Raw genomic sequence first — 19,895 nt, 5'->3', positions numbered from 1 at the left:
TTGAAAAGAGAAGATCTGAATCAGGTTGCTGTAACAAGTGAAAGACATAGTAGCAATATTGCATGATTTGCATCCATTATAGCCAACTCTGGAGTCAATTTACCTTTTTAGCACTTATGAGGAGGTAAACCTGCATTAGTGTGATGTTTGCATGAATAGGTTGTCACCAGAATTTCACTAACTAACCTAAAGATTACAGCATAATGAAGAACACAAAATTGAAGGGCAAGGTGATAAATCATGCATCGATTACGACATGACAATTCTAGGTTAGATATGTCAGGTCAAATTTAGATTGCAAAACTGCTTTTCTCTCAAATCTGTTGTTATGGAGTAGTTTTGAGAAGAAATTAAATTACATCCACAGCTATGGATTTGAAGTAACCAATAGTTTATTTTCTTTTCTTCAGTGACGATGCCTTTGTTTCACCCAGCTCCCAATGGTTCAGTAAAGACTTACGTTGATCCCCATACATATGAAGATCCCAATCAGGCAGTTAGAGAGTTCACCAAGGAGATTGATCCATCCCACATTACCATAGAGTCTGTCATTGGAGGAGGTAGGTCATGTGGACAGTTGCATGATGTTTGAGTGGCAAATGCATGTCACCTCATTTCATTTCAAATGATTTGTCCTGTGATTGTACTGTCGAGTTTCACATGTAAAATATGTGATGATAATATTATTTATGCAGTTTTTTTTACTGTCTTATTTTTGTTTGTTTGTAAATCTATAATTAATTGAATAACTATTTTGTATTTCATTTTTTTAAACTGATCAGTTTACATTTACTAGGATTTTGCAAGTGATACATTTAATCTTCGATGGAGCAATATCAAAGTATCATAGTTTTCCTGAAATTTTGTTACATGCTTGAAGAATGTAAATAAACCAGTTACATCAATTAACATCACAGATGTATCATTTCATAATTTAATTTTGAATACTACATTGCATCCTCTATAAATAAGACAGCCAGAGGATGATTGCTGTTGTCAGTTAGGTTTTAATGGCATTCTAAACCTGTTATTGACAATACCCATTATTGAAATGGAAGCCAACAGGGACACAACAGTTCAGCTGACCAGGGCTGGAAGTAATTTTGACCATTATACAGTGTCTCACTATGTCACAGGCAATTTGATTGCCTTAATCTTTTTGCAGTAGCTTTATAATCTTTGCTGATAAGCAACTGGTCTAAGGGAAAAAATCAGAACCACACTGATGAGAAAACTGACGAGATAAATAGTTGTAACTTACATTTTTTGGTGCACAAAATCATTTCCACAAAATGTTGATTATAGAAAAATTAGAAGTTTTTGCATTGCAAACATAATAATAGACTAAAAACATCATAGGAGTGGTTATTTATCTCTGTTCGTTTTCTTTTTTGATCATTTTTAAAATTTTCAAACACATTGATAATTTGGTACAATGTACTGACAAATTAAGCGCTTCCAGCAAGTCAGAGGTATTCTGCATGCTCTTGATATAGGTGGAATGATTAGATTTATGACAGATTGGCGTAAGGTGTGGGGTGGGGTGGGGGTGCAGTATGAGGAAACAAAATGTTGATAAAGATAACCAGAAACTGGGAAGATGTGCAAGTTGAGGAAGGGTGATGGTATATGGAGGTTGAATTTTAAAATGAGTTACTTATTTCATATTTCATCTGTCTCAGTGCTGAAATAATCAAGGACACTATTTAAATAATTTCTTAGGTGAATTTGGAGATGTATGCAAAGGAAAATTACGCATCCCATCCCGTCCAGAAATGATGGTTGCCATCAAGACTCTTAAACCAGGAGCTACTGATAAAAATCGGCTGGATTTTCTCACGGAAGCAAGCATTATGGGACAATTTGATGATCAGAATGTCATCTTCCTAGAGGGCGTTGTCACAAAAGGTGAGCAAGGGAAAACAGTTCTGATACTTGACTGACAAATATTAAAGTTTTTTACAGTGTCAGCCTACAGCATCTTGTCTAAATAATTAATTTAACTCCATGTTTATGTTTTATTTCTGCTTTAATTACAAGATGAATGAAATAGTACATTTTAATATTGGTTTATTCGGATGTCATAAATATAGGCAAATTCTTCAGTATTTGAAGGTGACATTTATTCATAAATGATGCATATGGAGTGGAAGAATTGATAGGGAAAAGTCAAAGTTGAGGAATATCATACAAAATATGAGACCATGTTTCAAAGTATACATCTGCTGTTGAATAGTATACAAATAATGTGCAGTATATACAATGTATGCAATACATATTTTTCTTTATTATATAACTAGCCTTTTTATAAAATTAAATCTTGCATCTGTCAGTTTTTTATTCATACCATTTGGCATTATTGGTAAATTATATATACATTTCACTTGATTCAGGCGTTCATGGATGGTGCAATCTCTTTTTATTAGGTCATCCCATAATGATAGTGACAGAGTACATGGCAAATGGATCACTTGACACCTTCTTAAGAGTAAGTATAAGTAATTACTTATATGACTGTTTTTTCATACCTAACATGGAATTACACTGAAAATAATGTTTAAAAAACGTTTTCCAGCAGTTTTAGTTTTGGAGACTCAAAGCCGGTGGCATGGTTTCAACTCTGTTACTAAAAATAGTTTATATTTCTATTAATGTAGTATTGTCTATATTTAGCTCTTCTCACCTTAAAACAGTGACATGACCATTGAAGATGTGATAAGGGATATAACTAAATTTCTGATCCTGAGAGGATTTGTTAAGTCTGAGTAGTTACCTCCCTTTTATCGAGTTTGATAGCCTCCATGTAACACTTCAATTAATACAGAATGATTTCAATAGAATATGCTCATCAGAAGTTAATTGCTTAGAGATTTTTTTCCTCAAAGATTTTATGAATGTTATAATCAGTTCTCTGTTGACAAGGTTTTTTTGTGTGGAAATTTCTTACAGATGGTCAAGGAATAGCTATCTTTGTAATGTGCGGTATTGATGCACAAATAATCAAGGAATATTATATTTATTTATGTCATGAATATTTGCCCATTAGTTCGTTAACCCCTGGAGAATTTTGTCATTTTTGCCTTAATGGGAGTAGGAAACACATTTTGGGGTTTACTGCTAAAATACAACCAAATACATCTGATTCCAAGAGATTTTCGTTTAGCTGGATGCCTAGTTGCATTAAAAACATAATTTTGTATTGACTATTTCATTTGCGCATGTGCCAAAGGGTAGAATTTGGAATTCTTTTTTTGTGTTTTTTGCTTATTGGACATTTTACTCCAAATCTCAAACTTATCAAACTTTTTGCAAAGATGGCCTGTTCTTGTACAATTCAGACCAGTTTGCCTTAGATCTCGAACAAAAAGTCTAAAATCTGGACACAATATCCGGTCCTGACAGCTAGCAAATTTTTGGTGTAAAATGATCAGGTCTAAAAAATTAACGTTATTCCCTGTTGTGTATTTTGTCATGCGAGTAGAAAGTCCAGATTATTTAGTATCATTGTAGAGCTACATCTGTCTGCTTTTCTGTAATACCATCTACTTTGCTACATCTTAAATGACATTGATGCTACAGAGCTCTGAAGTAGGGTGCAAAATCATTACCCATAAATGGGGGTTAATGAGTCAAGAGATAATAAGAGATAAGGAGAAGAATGAACATATGTATATGTGTGTGTGTGTGTGTGTGTGTGTGGATCTTATTGATCCTGTTTAATGTAGTCATAGAATGCAAGCCATCAGTATTATGAATACTTTGATTTCCTACCTGTATCTACTTTGTTTTATGACCTTCCTTTAGTTTCCTAATTACCCACTTTATTTTATGACCTTGTATTCTTTCCTGTTTTTTTTTTCCTATTTGATTTTATGACTGCTTCCTACTTTTTATGAATAAAACCCAAATGCCCCTTCATTTCATACATTTAGCTTTCCTGGCCTTAAGGCTGAGTGAGATGGTATGGTTTTGTAGCCTTTGTGTATCAACTGCTGTGGGATAGACCAGAGGCAAGTCTGATTAGATCTTCAGAAAATGCAATTTCTTAGTGAAGAAGAAATTGATAAAATCACATAAAAGAACAATACAGTTTTACCTTGAAGATGCAAATCAGTTATAAAAGTAAAAGGGTATAAGATGAGTGATGTGTTCAATTACTACTGAGTGCACTTTCAAGTTCCAAGTGGTTCCAAACCTTACCTTTACAGATTTGATAGTCATTTCAAGATGAAAAGTTTTGAAATACATATGTGAACCAGACTGGAGTAACTTTCAAACTGCTGAAGGTTTAGAAGAATTTTAAGATGTTACTGAAGAAAAGAAAATAAAAGCAATGTATGCTTTTGAAGTATTGATGTTAAAATGCATTGCCCCCTCCAACAACAGTAACACACACTGTATTACAGTTTAAAATGGCAGTCTTGGTTTAGTGAAGAGTTTATAGAAATCGAACAATGAAGAAAAAAAATATCCTAAATTCCTAAATATCGTAAAAAAGTAATTCTTAAAAGTTATTGCTGGTGAACTAATTTTATGTATTTATACATTTTGATAAGCAGTAAAATTGAATTTTTTATATTATCAAATTATTGTGAAATCATTGTCTGGAGGATTCAGCATTTGTATGTATACTTTTTGTGAAGAGATAATAACAAATGAAAGAATCAACAGTTAATGAATTAATAGTTAACATATACATTTTAGTACTAGTCAAATCCAACTGTAAACATTATAGACCAGGATCTGCCATTGCATAATGCTCCAGCAGGTTAGGGTCTGTGTTGTTTGTTCTACTGATTATTCCTAGCAAACTGCATAGACCCTGATCTGCCAGTACATTATGAGAGAGCAGATTTGGATCTGTGCAGTTTCCACTTAAACTCATCTTGTAAGCAAGTGTATATGATAATGGATCAATACAGTTACTGTCAGTTTGTTTCTTTCCATGGAGATAAATTTTAAGGGTTTTTTAAAGAGTGACATGTTTATCTTTACATTTGTTGATTGAGGAAGTGACACTGTAGTTTTTGTTTCCACATATCATTGTTCCTTTGTTCTTTGAACTTTACATTTTGTCTTTGGTCTAGAAATTTGGTCTTTGAGCATTAAATTTGGTTTTGAGCATTACATTTGGCCTTGGAGCATTACATTTGGTCTTTGAGCATTAAATTTTGTTTTTGAGCATTACTGGTAAATTTGGTCTTGGATCATTAAATTTGGTCTTTGGTCTCCAAATTTTTGGTTAATTGAAACCATAAAATCTACCAAAATTGGTTCCCAACAAAAATGATATGACAATATTTAATTTTGCTTTGTTGTCTTTCACTGTACAATGCAGGACATGTAGATATTTAATTTATTTCTATAATTGACAGATGGTACTGGTGTTGTCTGCAGGTTTGAAAGTTGGTGTAATGTTTTGACAGTTATATAGCATAGATGCAGGCAAGAGATTATTTTGAAGAATGCATGTTACAGTTAATATAACCAATAACAATTAATGTTAAATTTCTTTATATATCTTAATGTTAAATTTCTTTATATACATGTTAACTTTCAGAACAATGATGGGAAGTTTACTGTGATACAGCTAGTTGGAATGATGAGGGGTATATCTTCAGGAATGAGATATCTTTCGGAGATGGGATATGTACACAGGGTGAGGCCAAGTTACTATTATTTCTGGAATCTTGCTTTAAAGTTAATTTGATGCGAAATTTATGAAACAAGTAGAAATTATTCCGCATCCAATTGATAGCTCAGTGATATATAGTATTTGTAATAAATTCACACACAAAAAATCTATTTAAATATTGTCACAAGTGGCATTTGTTTTTAAAAACAAACTTCATTAGTTATTATGTGGAATATAACTACAGTACTCTTTGTTAGAATGCTGTTTTTGTGGATCATAGAATATACAAGTTATAGTGAGAATTCTGTATAATTAATTTACAGTACTCCCTAATTATATTGCTGTCTATAGATGTCATAGAATATACCCCTTATAGTGAGACTGCCATATAATGAATTTACGTTACAGCTCTTTATTATAATGCTGTCCATGGGAGTCATAGCCTATCACCTAAGGGTGCGACTGCCTTATAATGAGGTACTTGATTCAATGCACCCTTCTTATAACACTGTTCATGCAGGCCTGAGTTTATCCCATTTAGTAAAACTGTCTTGTAAAGAGGTACATGATATAGTACTCATTATATTGTTGTCCATAGGGGTCATAGAGTATACACCATTATAGCAAGACTGATTTATAAATGAAGTAAATGATAATTATAATTTTAGTACTACTTGATAATACCAGATCTATGACCATGTCCACCTTATTTCAGGAAAAGTGTTATAGTGAAGGGCCTTATAGTGAGGTAGTGATGTAATACCTTGCCACACAAGCTGCCGACAGTGTGGCATTTTTTATTTGCATTGGATGTCATAACATTGTGTCAAGTGAACATTCTATTTATCACACATCTGCATAGTGGTTAGATCGTCCGCCTCGGATGTGGGAAGTCGTGGGTTTGATCCCTGGCCGAGTCATACCAAAGACTTCTTAAAATGGTACTAACAGCTGCCTCGCTTGGCACTCACCATTAAGAGGTTAGTGTTAGGACTGGTCGGCCTAGTGTCAGGATGATGTGACTGGGTGGGACATCATGCTACATGTCTGCGGCATGATGCCCCAGTGCTAGACATCACTATAAACTACCACACCGCATACATCGTAGCGATATGACTGAAAAATTGTTAAAGCTGCATTAAAAATCCAAATCACACAATCACACACATACACACACTCATCTGCATAGATTTATTTTTACATATTATAACTGTAATATCAAAGATGTTATTGCATATTATATCTATATGTTACATTAGGTTGTGCTGGACCATTTATAAGGCATGCTGATCTGAAATGGGAATGAACATACAATTATAGAAAATTTGGTGATGACTCTTTGAACACTGGAAGATATTGGGTATTTCAGATTGCTATTATATTGAAGTCATTTTTGATCAGTTATTTCTTTGAATGCTGCATTATTACTCTGTTTACGGGGAAATGCAGAAACCTGGCCAAGATAATGTGTTGCTTAAATATTTCTTGACTTGAAATTAGGCTTAAAGTTCTGCTTTGATTAGTATAAAACAATCAGATATCCCTCATTATAAGGAACATGATTGCAAAAGAAGATAAAATATTAATTGTAATTTTTTTTTATATTTATCTGGTGTGGGCTGAACTCAGAGGTCAGTATAGCTAGGTTTATAGGTCTTTGATTGGAATGGTCAATAATAAATCATTCTTCCTGTTTGCTTAGACTGGTTACAAGTTATTTGGTGCCAAATTTAAGACACTTAAAAGATTTAGCATAGAGTCATTCTAGCTTCATCTGACAGTCATCATTACTGATTGTTTGAAATTTTAGCACATCGTTTATCATTGTGACCCTGTTGTGACACCCAACAGAGGCATGCTTTTTGCAGAGGAAATCAATTGGGATTAGGACTTAGGCACATCATACACTTCCTGACAGCTGATTGCTTTTCATTATCTAGCCAATTATATTAGGATAAGGAGATATGTTGGTTGTGACTTTCCTTGGTAAAGACTTTATGGTGATTTGACATACAATATGCAAAGTAATCAATCTTGATTACAGTATTTTAGATGAGTATACATGTTTTTTTAACCACTTCTGAGAAGCAGACACAATCAATGCAGTGCTAAGCTCAACTTATTTGCAGTCAGTTGTCAGTCATTGTATCTTTTAAATTTTAATACATGGCTGAAACAGAATACTGAATCCAGAGATGCAGCAAAAATAGCCCTATATACTTGTGTACAAGTTGAATCAAACTGCAAACAACATGGACTCAGATCTGATATTGTTTAATGTGCTGGAAGATAAGGCTCAGCTTGTTTTTTGTTTTAATGATTGGTCGTAGCAAACTGCATAGAGCCTGATGTTGTGGCACATTGTGATGGCAGATCTGGATCTATGTTATTCTCAGTTGGATCTGACTTGTACACAAGTATATATGGTACTGTAATATTATTCAGTGCTCCCAACATTATCTTAGAAATTTATAGAAATACCACTACCACCATAAAGAGCTACAAGTTCCTCATCCATCCATTTTTTTAAACAAAAAATCTTGATTCCAAATCTTGTTGGAAAATTATTCTAATTATTCAGTAGGAACATCTTACATGAGATTCTCCTGTCTGCAATAACAATTATTACTTGACAAAAAATAAATTGTTTTTGAAACTTTGTCTTTGCTGACTAAGAATTCATGGCTGTGACTCCTAAAGGAGATGCTTTGGCAGGCAAAGGCTTGTTGTTATTTGAAATAAATGATCTCTTAAATTTGCTCAAAATATTTGAACATTTTTAGTACATTGTTCTTTTCAGGATTTGGCAGCTCGAAACATTCTTGTTACAGAAAACCTTGTGTGCAAGGTGGCAGACTTTGGGTTGTCAAGAGAAGTTGATATTGACACCACAGATGGTGCCTACACAACCAAGGTAAACATTTATCCAGTTTGTGTTGTGTTTGTGTTTAGTAGATAACTCGTTATCTGTTTCTTCCAGCGGTGAAGCTGGCAACTATGCTGATTAATGCTGAAATTTGTTTGTCAAGTTTTGAAAGCTATTGTTCTTTTCCCTCAATGAATCCTCACAATCTCTTTAGTAAGATTGTGTAAGAACCACTAATGATAGACAAATTAAATTTAGTTTGTGTCTGTACATAACCTGATTACATTTTCAAGCTTTTGCAGTAATTTTTCCATTTTTTAAATACATTTTTGAACTTTTTTGGCAACAGACATTTTTTTGCAAAGTTTTGTTTTAGATTTCTCTTGAATTCTCAGCAGCTTGTATCTGTAATATATATCTGACAAAATAAAAATGGGATGTTAAAAATGGGATGAATGTTATTCAGTTCTTTCAAAGATGATCAATTTGGAAACTTGCTTTCCATGTCTCTGTGCCAAGACATGTGTATCCAACAATTTCATGTTTAAGTATTAGGCTTTCACAATGTAATCATGCACCATCTAAATCCTGACAACTTAATCATTTGTTTGCTCATAGAGATTTCCCAAGCGCTTCAGTTTTTGGAATAGCGAATTCATTTGTGTACGAGAGTAGTGCTTATTACAAAAAATTGGCTCCATCATGCATTTAGATGGAGCTTGTCATGATCACTAAGAGGCACAACTGGTTCCCCTATTATGGCATGGTAGACGAATTAAATTTATTAGGCATATTTGGACTTAAATGTAGATGACCTGATTAGATTTTCTAGCTGTTAAAACATTTTTCTGTTTCTTGTACATATTTTTTATTTTATTCAATTTGGACAATTTTTATTGAACTTCGATAATTTTTTATTCAACTTGGACTATTTTTTTTTTAATTTGGACTTTTATTGAACTTGGACTGTTTTTTTTAACTTAGATTATTTTATTTAATTTGGGCTATTTTTTTAAATTAGACTATTTTGAGTAGAACCTTGTTACCATGATCCAACAAAATGTACTTAAGTTAGACCAATTAAAAATATGGTCAGAATGTTTGCATACTTATGTGATGCCCACATTTGGATTCTCATGGCATTGTAGCAAATTGTCCTTTTTAATTAAGTTTTTATAAATGTCAGACTTGGACATTTTGCTGAAAGTTTATTTAACATGCAGCTTTGTTAAGCTGCTGAGAGACAAACTAGTCTCTTTGTAGGTATCCATCTTGACTCAACTTATTGCAGGTGAATTTTATGTTATAAAATACATGTATTGACAAACATTTAACAGTAATAAAACATTATGATTTTATGTACAACATCTGTCATCGTTTGGGGTATGTAAGATAATTGGGATAAATGGGAGTAGAGATAACTGGTCTCTGTTTAAAACCATGGGATAATTGGGAGTTGGGATAACTAGTCTCTATATAAAGCAGTGGGATAATAGGGAGTTGGGATAACTTGTCTCTATTCAAGGCAGTGGTTTAATTGGGGATAGGGATAACCAGTCTATTTACTATTGCAAAAATATTACACAGTAATCATTTAAAAATTATTCTCAACTTTCTTTTATAAGTCACTTGAGAATTATATTAAAATTTTAAACAGCATTTGAGGAAAAGTTATGGTATTTCCTTGAGAATGCATTTGCTGCTATTTCAGGTATTAGGAATAGGAATGGGCAATACTATCCAAGGGATATAACTACTGTTAACACTAGTCATTTACATATGAATTGCCTCCCTTTACAATTGAATGCAAGGCCAATGGATCTATATTTCAACACTAATTTTAGTAAGACCATACAGTTTGGTACTGCTATTAGTAATATAAACTGTCTCAGGCAAAGAACAGGCACTATGCCATTGGGATTTAAATGCCTTGAAGCCAAATATGAGAGTAAAAATATTAGGTATGTCTGTGGATTGCTGATATTTCAAAGTTAGAGAAAACTAAATAATGTAGACAGTGTAGTTTATACATGAATTTATGTTTTGGGTACATGGTTGTGGTTCAGATTATATAAAAAAAATGTGTATAATTGAAGCTGTAGTATTAATATAAAAGGTTGAGTATAGTTTCAGGTTATATACTTTTTTTATAGGGAGGTAAGATCCCAGTGCGATGGACTGCCCCTGAAGCCATTGCATTCCGTAAATTTACGTCTGCCTCTGATGTATGGAGTTACAGTGTGGTGATGTGGGAAATCATCTCCTATGGGGAACGGCCATATTGGAACTGGTCTAACCAGGATGTTATCAAAGCAGTAGAAAGGGGATACAGGTTGCCACCACCAATGGTAAACAGCAATTTTTTTATCTTTCTTTCCACAGGAGTGTATCATGTTCCAACCTTGACAATCATTTTTTCATCTACCCATCTGGTTAAGCTTTACAATTTGCCCAGTTTTCAAGTATAGCACTAGTGTTCTTTGTACCCATTTTAGAGCTTATTACTAAATTTGGATATATTAAGGTATTAAGTGCAAATGTAGTAACCTTTGCTAGGTACAAAAAAAATGTAATTTCCATACTTTTAAATTTTTATTTATCTCTAAATACATGACATTATGGTATATTTGTTATTGATAGGATATCTTGATATAATGGTTGGAAAATATGATGATTTGTGTTGATTGATAACTTACTGGAGTCAAGGTAATTAATAAACTTACTGTTTCAAACATTACCTGTTTCTGGAATTGTTCAAACTGGTTGTGTCAGTACTATAGGTGACATGTGTAAAATCTGAATGTCCAAGATGAAACAAATATGACAAGCATGGAATAAAGTAATGTGACAAGCATGGATTAAAGTAATGTGACAAGCATGGATTAATGTAATGTGACAAGCATGGATTAAAGTTAGCATGGATTAAAGTTAATATTCTGGTGACCTGTGAAATTTCAGGTTTGCTTATTCTATAATCAACCAGATTTATTTTTAGACTGCAAAATTTTAATTGGTTGACAAGCATTTAGAAAATTCCAAGAAGTTTTATGAATGAATACCATGATAATATCATTTGCTTGACAGGAATGTCCTGAAGCCATCTACCAGTTGATGTTGGACTGCTGGCAGAAGGAACGCGGAAACCGGCCCAAGTTTCAACAAATTGTCAAAACCCTGGACAAACTTATTAGAGCTCCAGAACTTCTCAGGAAATTTGCCAAACCAAGGTAAAGTCGTAAATAACTTCTACAATCAAATACCCTTTGTTGATAACAAGTTAAGTAGCAGAACAAATACATTTTGTTGAAAACAATGCTTTTCTTTAGGAATAGCTTAATCCCAGAGTTATACTGGCATATTAAATAATAGAACAATTGTCTATGAAGACAAATGAATGCCTTATGTACTTGCGTATAAGTCGGGTCCAACTGCAAACAACAATGATCCTGATCTGCTGTAGGATAATGCACCTGCAGATCAGGGTTTGTGTTGTTTTACTGATTACTCAAAATACTCAGAGCCATCTCTGCCAACACATTATGCGATGACAGATCAAGGTCTGTGCAAGTTTGCTGTTGGATTCTTAAGAGAGCATATGTGGTAGATCCTGATCTTTCATCACATAATGTGCCAGCAGATCATGTCTGTGCTGTTCTACTAATTACTTCTAACAAACTGCATAGACCCTGATCTCTCTGAACATTTTGCAGTGGTTTGTCTGGGTCTGTGAAGTTTCTAATTTTTTTTACTTAAAAGCAAATATATACAGTATCACAGTTGAAGTTGAGAGTGTTAATTAACATCGTGTCTGTGTGGGTGTGTGAGAGAGAGAGAAAGAGAGGGTATACTTGGAAATGTTGCAAAACAATTGCAGCATCAAAAAAAAATAGGATTAAAGGGAAGATTTTGTTCCTAAGCCTCTTGAAATCATATCATCATCATTATCATCATCATCATCACAAAACATGATATTGAATGGATTGTTTTTATCAAATTTTAGAGATGTTACACCTACGTCTGCTGCTAAAGTGTCAGGTATATGTTGATTTGGTAATGGGTGTTCAGAATTTGTGATGGAATTTGCAGATTTGCACTTGTCATCATACTGGCTGCTGTGTTTCACTTTGTGTTCAGGGAAAGATTTTGAAAATAATCTCAGAATTCCACTGGTAACTTCAAACTTGTTTTTTTGTTGTTGTTGTAATATATTAAATGTTTCTGTTGAAAATTTACCTTTAAGGAGTCTTCTTTTCATTTATTTTAAGTAAAGGAATTTTCAATGAAACAATCTTCATTCAGTTGAAAAGAAGATATGAATGAAATAGAATGGATTGAAATGAAAAATCTCTTCTGTATTTTTCAATTTTCTGATTCAGTTTATATTTATAATTTGGTATCTTTCAGTCCTTAAAGATTCCAGAAGCAAGATATAAATAGTTTGAATATTATAAATGTTATTGTCTGCAAATGGTTGATAATTTTCTTGTGATTTTAAAAAAAATGTTCTTGAAAGATTTTGTGTGCTGTGTGTAATGGGTTTCTATTATGTACAAAACCTTCACTTGAAGTTGATGTTGTGATATCTCAGTTGTTTGGGGGTGTTGTTTGGGGGTGTGTGATTATTATTTCTTTCAAAATAAAGCTGATTAATATTTTTAGTACCAGACCCCATTTTTTTGTGCAACTACCTTCATCATTTGTAGCAACACAAATATTAGCCATTCTGATGAAATAATTTCTAAATTATGCTATCTTTCATCATGTTGCATTTTTCTGGTCAGATACAGTTTTATATTTGTGACCCGCAAAATTAATTTGGGTGTATCTCGATCACTGAAAAGCTTATAATGTCTGATTGCAATTTATTTGTCTTGAAAGATCTTGAAACAAAAACCATGATTAAGACTATAACTTCATGCAAAATCATTTGCTACAGAAGCCTAAAACCGAATATTCAATACATCAACACTGATGGAATACCATGCCTTTGCAGTTCTTTGTTGATGAACTACAGCAAGGCACAAGGTTGGAAAGAACACTGCATGAAGCGCATTTCAGTTAAAAATCTTGGTGTCAATAAGGTTTATTGCTTCCAAAAAATTTTGGACAGCAGTTTGAAATATTTCTTATTTTGTGTTCATATTCTATTTCTTACTGCTAACATTTCTGTTTCATGTTGGTAGGGCTTGGCATCTCTTTATTAAAAAGAAACCTGTGTATAAAGGAAAGCAAAGGGATTACAGAATTATGTCCTTTGTAGACATATGTCCTGTTTTAGACATGAAATATGTAAATACAGGTAAAGGAATAGATTCTTTTTTCATGGATTTATTTTTATCTTATGAGCAAGTGTCTTTGAGCCGTAGGTGTCTTCTAATGGCATGCTTTTCTGTACATTCTTGTATCTGAGGGAGTAGTGTAGGCTCAGTAGTTTGTGTTGAAAAGTCATACCATTGGATCAACCCAGGTTGATTGTGCAAGGAGCTTACTCATTTTGCCTCAGCACTATAAGAAAACCTCTGTTGTTGCTGTACCTTAAAACAGCAAACCATTCCTCACTTAATCTGGCATGCAATGGAATGTGCCTTATATACTCACCTGCAAGTGCAGCACAAGCAAAAGAGAACCTGACTTGCTCTCATGATACATGGGCTGATTGGGGTCTATTTTGTTTGGTCTACTGATTAATCCTTACAAATTGCATAGACCCAGATCTGTCAATACAATATGCATTGGCAGATCTAAGTCTTAAGTTTTGGATGGAGTTGATTTGTAAGTGAGTATATATAGAACTGTACACTTTGTTAAACATTAGGAAAAATTTGTCTAATTGTCAATTAATGGTTGTAGTAAGAGGATTTTGGATATTTAAGTTAAATTGCTTATAACTCAAAGAACAATTTTGTTTTTCTTTAATAAATTATTGAGACTAATTAGTTTCTTGTCCTTTTCAGGCCTCAACATTTTGTAGACACTTCACCACCACCGGACAATACTACTTTCTCCTCTGTGGAAGAATGGCTTGTGGCCATAAAAATGGAGCGATATATTGACAATTTTCACCGTGCTGGTTTAATAGGGGTTGATCAGGTGGTGAGATTGACAGTGAAAGATTTAGATGCTCTAGGAATTACGTTACTTGGACATCAGAAAAAAATTATGAACAGTATACAAACACGACGAGTGCAGATTCTTGGTCCACAGCTTCCACAAATGTCAGAAGGATTTCTTGTATAGTAATGTTGTAATTGCACAGCCTATTGATTCCAGAAATTATTGTTTGCTTTCCAGTTCCTGTGGGAAGTTTGTAGCCTAAAGACAAAATCAACAGACACCCAGGTTCAACATTGTGCAAGGTCACATGATGAATAGGATCTGCGAATCCATATACAATTATTCCATATGTCCAAAAGTGTGTGTGTATGTGTGGAGAGAGAGAGAGAGAGACTTTGTTGTGTGTGTGTGTATGTGTTGAGAGACAGAGAGAGAGAGAGAGACTTTGTTGTGTGTGTATGTGTTGAGAGAGAGAGACTTTGTTGCCATGGCAACATTAAAAATGTGATTTGTATTTTCTGTTTCATTCTGCCTCATTTTCTCCAAATTTTCATTATGCCTCATTTTATTTTTGCATCTGGACAGGATATTCCAGTAAAACTGGATCACTTTTTTGAGGTGTTTACAAATGAAAATGAGCAAATAAATTTACATGTGAAAATATGTCAGAGCCTAACACCATGACGTTTACTTTCAGGGGATGTAACTTTGTAATGTGCTGGTGATATAATTTCTAAACATGGTTCCTTGTACAATTATCCTAGTTGATGGCCATTTGATTTTAGAATTTAAGCAGTATTATTAGGAATTTTTGAAGTTTATAAACGTGATAGCATTCTATAGATTTGTTTACAGCATAATGGTTGCTAGTAATATCTGGTAATTTTAAATGGTATTTATTGTTACCATATGATTTGATGTAGGAGAAATACACATTTTATGAAGAGATCTTTTACGTAGACATTTGGTTTTATCATTGACTTGAAGTCTGTAAATTTGTCAAAAATTGGTATTTAAATATATGATAATGACTTTTTATATTTGCACATTCCTGTTCTGTTTTATCCAGTGCCATTTTTCTTCTTAAAGTACCATATATACTCACATATGAACCCATTTGTGTATAAGCTGACACCCCCCACCCAAACTGAATAGGTATAACAATCAAAAGTGCATGAACCACACATAATCCTCCCAGCAGTCCAGCCATATTGAAAACATTGAGTTTCCGTACAGTAGGTCGGTCATGAGGTATCAGGTTAGGCATGCATTTCATCATCACTGATCTACAATAATAATTTAATTATTGTTGATATCCTTTTTCTTTGTTGTTACATTAACAAAAAGAGACCAACATAATAATCTTTACTAGTACAGGGTGAAGAAAATCTGCTGATGTCGTCGCTTTTTAATAAAATTGTATACAAGGTTTAGCATGGTGAAGAAAATCTTCACTTTCGTCAGCACCTTTTTTAAAAATTGTATACAGGGTTCAGCAAATTCACCCAAACATGGTTAATTCCAGTTTTTAATGTCAACATCATTTATGTCCATGTCAGTACCACTGTTTTTTGTAGATAATGACATCTCAGCTAGAAATCTTGTCTCGCACGTTCGTTATAACATTTGTCTGCCACATCTTTATTCAGAATTATTTTTTGTGGTAGTACCATATTCCAACACAATATTTTCTTTCTGGATTGCTTTGGATGTGAAGATAATTTTAGTATTAAAAACATCACTATCAGGTTCATTGTTTCATGTTGGATATTCTTAGTAAATCGATCCCTTTCTTTCACGTGTATGTGATTTAGGTTTACAAAGGGATAAATAATATGTTGCTTGGCAACATATTTTATTTTATTGCAATTTCATTATGTATATATTTGTAACATAGGATTGCAGAATTTACCAATTTTATTCATTGTTGCAATTTGCCACAAGCCTGTGGTACAGAAGTATTCAGTATCTTTGTATTTTGTGCAGCATCCGGAGGCATCAAGGTGGTACAGATGTATGAAATTCCTCAGTTTGGATTACAAGCATGTCATTAACACTGAATATAGAATGCGTTCTTATTCATTAAAATGCATGCATTTCCCACTTTGGGTTGCAAGAATTTCATTTGTAGAGTAGAGGGTGGGTTCTTCTTTTCAAATGTAAAATTTGGTTATCTTGGTACTCTTTCGTTTTCAAAGTAAATACATCTTTGAGTGTATTATTACAAAATGGGCATAAATTTGCCTTGAGTGGATTAATGAACTTGGAAAAGCCACTTATTTCAATTAAATCCAATCAGGTGAGTAAAGACTACTGGTATGTAATTTAATTTTTATTTTAAGTCGGAACTTTTTAATTTTTAACTAATCGAGGTAATTTAGTAAATATTAATAATGAAGACGTTATTAAATGTACAGTAGGTGCTTGGTAAGTGGCATTGTCCATTCAGGACCAGTACAGTTCATGGTATTAATGACCAAGATCTATGTGTTCGTCTGAGGAAGCAGAATATATAAAGTTGGTTTTATACTTCCTTCCGGGTGATATTATGTACTTTAGACTATATGTGAATAATGGGATTGGAGGGGGCAGAAATATAGCAAGTTCCTATTGTTGATGTAAATTAATGGTAGATTGGTAGGATTTGTGTGGTGAGGAAAAATACTCTGATGCCATCCACCTTGCGAAGTTGTTGCCAGCCTTCCAGTCCAATGCCAGATAATTTCACTGTGGACTGGAGAAAAAAGAGAAGTAAACAGTCTGTCCGACCAGTTGGAGTTTTAGGCATATCAAGTCAGTTTAATCTGTTGAAAGAAACAAGAGAAACCATGTGATAGATAAATAATGGGAATTGTTTCTGATGACTGCTTGGGAATCTGGATGAGATGAGAAGATAAATAACTTGCATGTAATCTGTGTTCCACAAATGCATGAAACTTTAGTTATTAAATCTGTTTGATGCTTGATGACACATGCTACTTCTGATTGCCAAAAGTGAACATGTAAAGATATTTGGATGTCTCAAAGCCACCAGAGTGTAAAAGACAAAACACAGACAAGGAAAACAACTATTCGAAAGGAATATGACAATATCAAACAAAAGTGATGTTTTAAAAAGAAAAAGTATGCTTGGATTATAGTGTGACCCTGCTATAACATGATTTGTTATAACAAATTTGGATATAACACATTCGTGGTGTGGCTCCAAAATTTTATAAAATGTATTTTCTTGTACACGAAAAAAACATTCTTTCTTAAAAGTATGAATAAAATGTAAAAAGTGTATTATCATTTTGGGGAAGAAAACAGATATGAATAATACATAGACGATCATGGCATGGCTATTGAAAATTTATATGTACTTACAGGAAAAAATAGTTTTTTCTTCTTTAAAAGTACAAAAAATAACAAGTAAAATGTTTATTCACGGGTTGCGCAGGGCTTCACCAATGTCGCAGTTTTTTTTCCTTTATTGATGGCAAAATATACCATCTGGCAATTTTTTTTTATTGGCGACATTGTTTTCCCTTTAAACTTGTATGTTCAACCAGTGGCCTTAGTGGAAAAATTCAGAGGCCGCATGAAAGGAAGCCACAAACTTTGTATAAAATGCACTGAAATGTATCTATTGTTACATAAACAATTTCTTTGTCCATATTGACAAACCATCTTAACAGTGCATTGTTAATGTTATATCATAATCCACTTATGTTAACATCTAGCATGAGTACTGTATGTTGTGAGATATCCCCCTTTTTTTAATTGACATTTCTGGTAGCAGAGATCAACCGGGTGAGACAATATCTCATAATCTATCTTTCATCGGATTTTTGGCCACTCACTAGTAATTAATATATTTACATAAAATTATATTTGTATGTGGATGGCAAGTAAAATTCCTCTTCTTTTCACTCAGAATTAAATCCTTCAGAACACTCATGTTTTCTGTAGTAATCCCTGTCATCAGACCAGAACACCTGCATCTCTGTTGTCCAATGACCCTTTTTTAAATTTCTGACACATGCATGGAAGGCAGCATCATTCTGCTACCACAAATGTATTTAAAAAAATGCAACAAAAAACATGCTCTTAATTGATGGTCTGTTTGATAGGTGGGGAGGAACAGTAACTTGAATCGACCAAACAATGGCCAATTCCTTTTAAAAAAATTTACCTAGATAAAATAGTTTGCTGAAATTTCAAAGAAAACAGATTAGCTTTGAAGCACTGATTGTTACGAAAACATAGTAAGCAAAAGGCAAAATAAATCATCAATCATGCAATACAATTATTTGATGTTGCCACCACAATAAGAAACGGGCATTTGTTTGATTCTCCAGAGCTGTCCTTTAGCGATGACTTCATTAATGCAAGCACCCTTCATAAAAAATCTCCAATAAAAATAAAGAACCTTTCTTCAAAGGAAGTCAGTACCAAACATAAATAAAAGCAATGGAGTCTGATGGATTGTTTCATTTTTCCAATGTGACTGGAACATGTTTACTGTGCCATGAAAGTTTCCTTTTTGCAGGAAAAACAGCAGCAGCTTAAAACGCAAACTAACTTTTATCGACTTGAGACATACTGAAAAGTAAATGTGCTTCATCATTCATTATGTGATTGTGCTATTTTTTCCCACTGAATTCAGGCCTATATGACCCATGAGAAGATTATTGAATATTTTAAATGTGTGTGTGCATATTTTCGATGGAATTGCTTGTATTGTGGATTCAATGTATGTGAGGAGATTCACGGATGAGTACACAGTGTTGATACTCTATTCATGCTATACATTAGACATGTATATATAAACAATATACATGTATATGTACCAATGCGTGGTTCTCTGAATAAAGTAAAATATTATATATGCCTTCTCTGTTTTCACTAGTTTATTTCTCATTTAATATGCATCGATTTAAGATGGTTACTGTGCCAATTAAGCACATATTTTTGCTCCTGCATTTATTACCTACACCCACTCACCCCCACCCCCACCCTCCCACAAATTTTTTGGGATACATGCATCATTTTCTTACGCTAACTGACCTGGTTGCTTAATACACGGTTCAGTCTATAACACAGTCGGGTTCTACGGCTCCCAACTACCATGTTATAGCGGGGTCACACTGTATATGTTTAGGCTGTGACAGTGCTGTTAACTGTTCAGCTGTACTTTGCTAATGTGGATCCAGTTCAGCAATCCACTGCTGCTGGAACTCATCTTTCTGCAGACCTGAGTTCATGGGGCAGCTACTAGAGTCTCATCTTGGGAGGCTGGGTCTGATACTGTCATTGATGACAAGCGAAAGACCATGATTCTTATCTTGACTGATTCAG

General features: G+C 33.6%; 1 protein-coding gene across 5 annotated transcripts in view; it reads left to right on the top strand.

Moving 5' to 3' along the window:
• The window catches only part of LOC149781836 (ephrin type-B receptor 1-B-like), a 196,980-nt gene extending 177,557 nt beyond the window's left edge, over window positions 1-19,423 (top strand). For all 5 annotated transcript variants that reach the window (XM_089936022.1, XM_089936024.1, XM_089936021.1 and 2 more), the window contains 8 exons: window positions 411-560; window positions 1,723-1,908; window positions 2,427-2,488; window positions 5,561-5,659; window positions 8,436-8,549; window positions 10,655-10,849; window positions 11,586-11,728; window positions 14,456-19,423. In XM_089936022.1, coding sequence (XP_089792148.1) covers window positions 411-560; window positions 1,723-1,908; window positions 2,427-2,488; window positions 5,561-5,659; window positions 8,436-8,549; window positions 10,655-10,849; window positions 11,586-11,728; window positions 14,456-14,738 — 1,232 coding nt within the window. In that variant the 3' untranslated portion in view covers window positions 14,739-19,423. The remainder of the gene's footprint in view (window positions 1-410; window positions 561-1,722; window positions 1,909-2,426; window positions 2,489-5,560; window positions 5,660-8,435; window positions 8,550-10,654; window positions 10,850-11,585; window positions 11,729-14,455) is intronic.
• Window positions 19,424-19,895: the final 472 nt, after the last annotated feature.

This window comes from Sinohyriopsis cumingii, chromosome 15 (genome assembly GCF_028554795.1).
Source record: "Sinohyriopsis cumingii isolate HCF-2022 chromosome 15, ASM2855479v2, whole genome shotgun sequence".
Lineage (NCBI taxonomy): Eukaryota > Metazoa > Mollusca > Bivalvia > Unionida > Unionidae > Sinohyriopsis > Sinohyriopsis cumingii.
The sequence above is the reverse complement of the archived record's forward strand: the minus strand, read 5'-3'. Positions and strand labels throughout refer to the sequence as shown.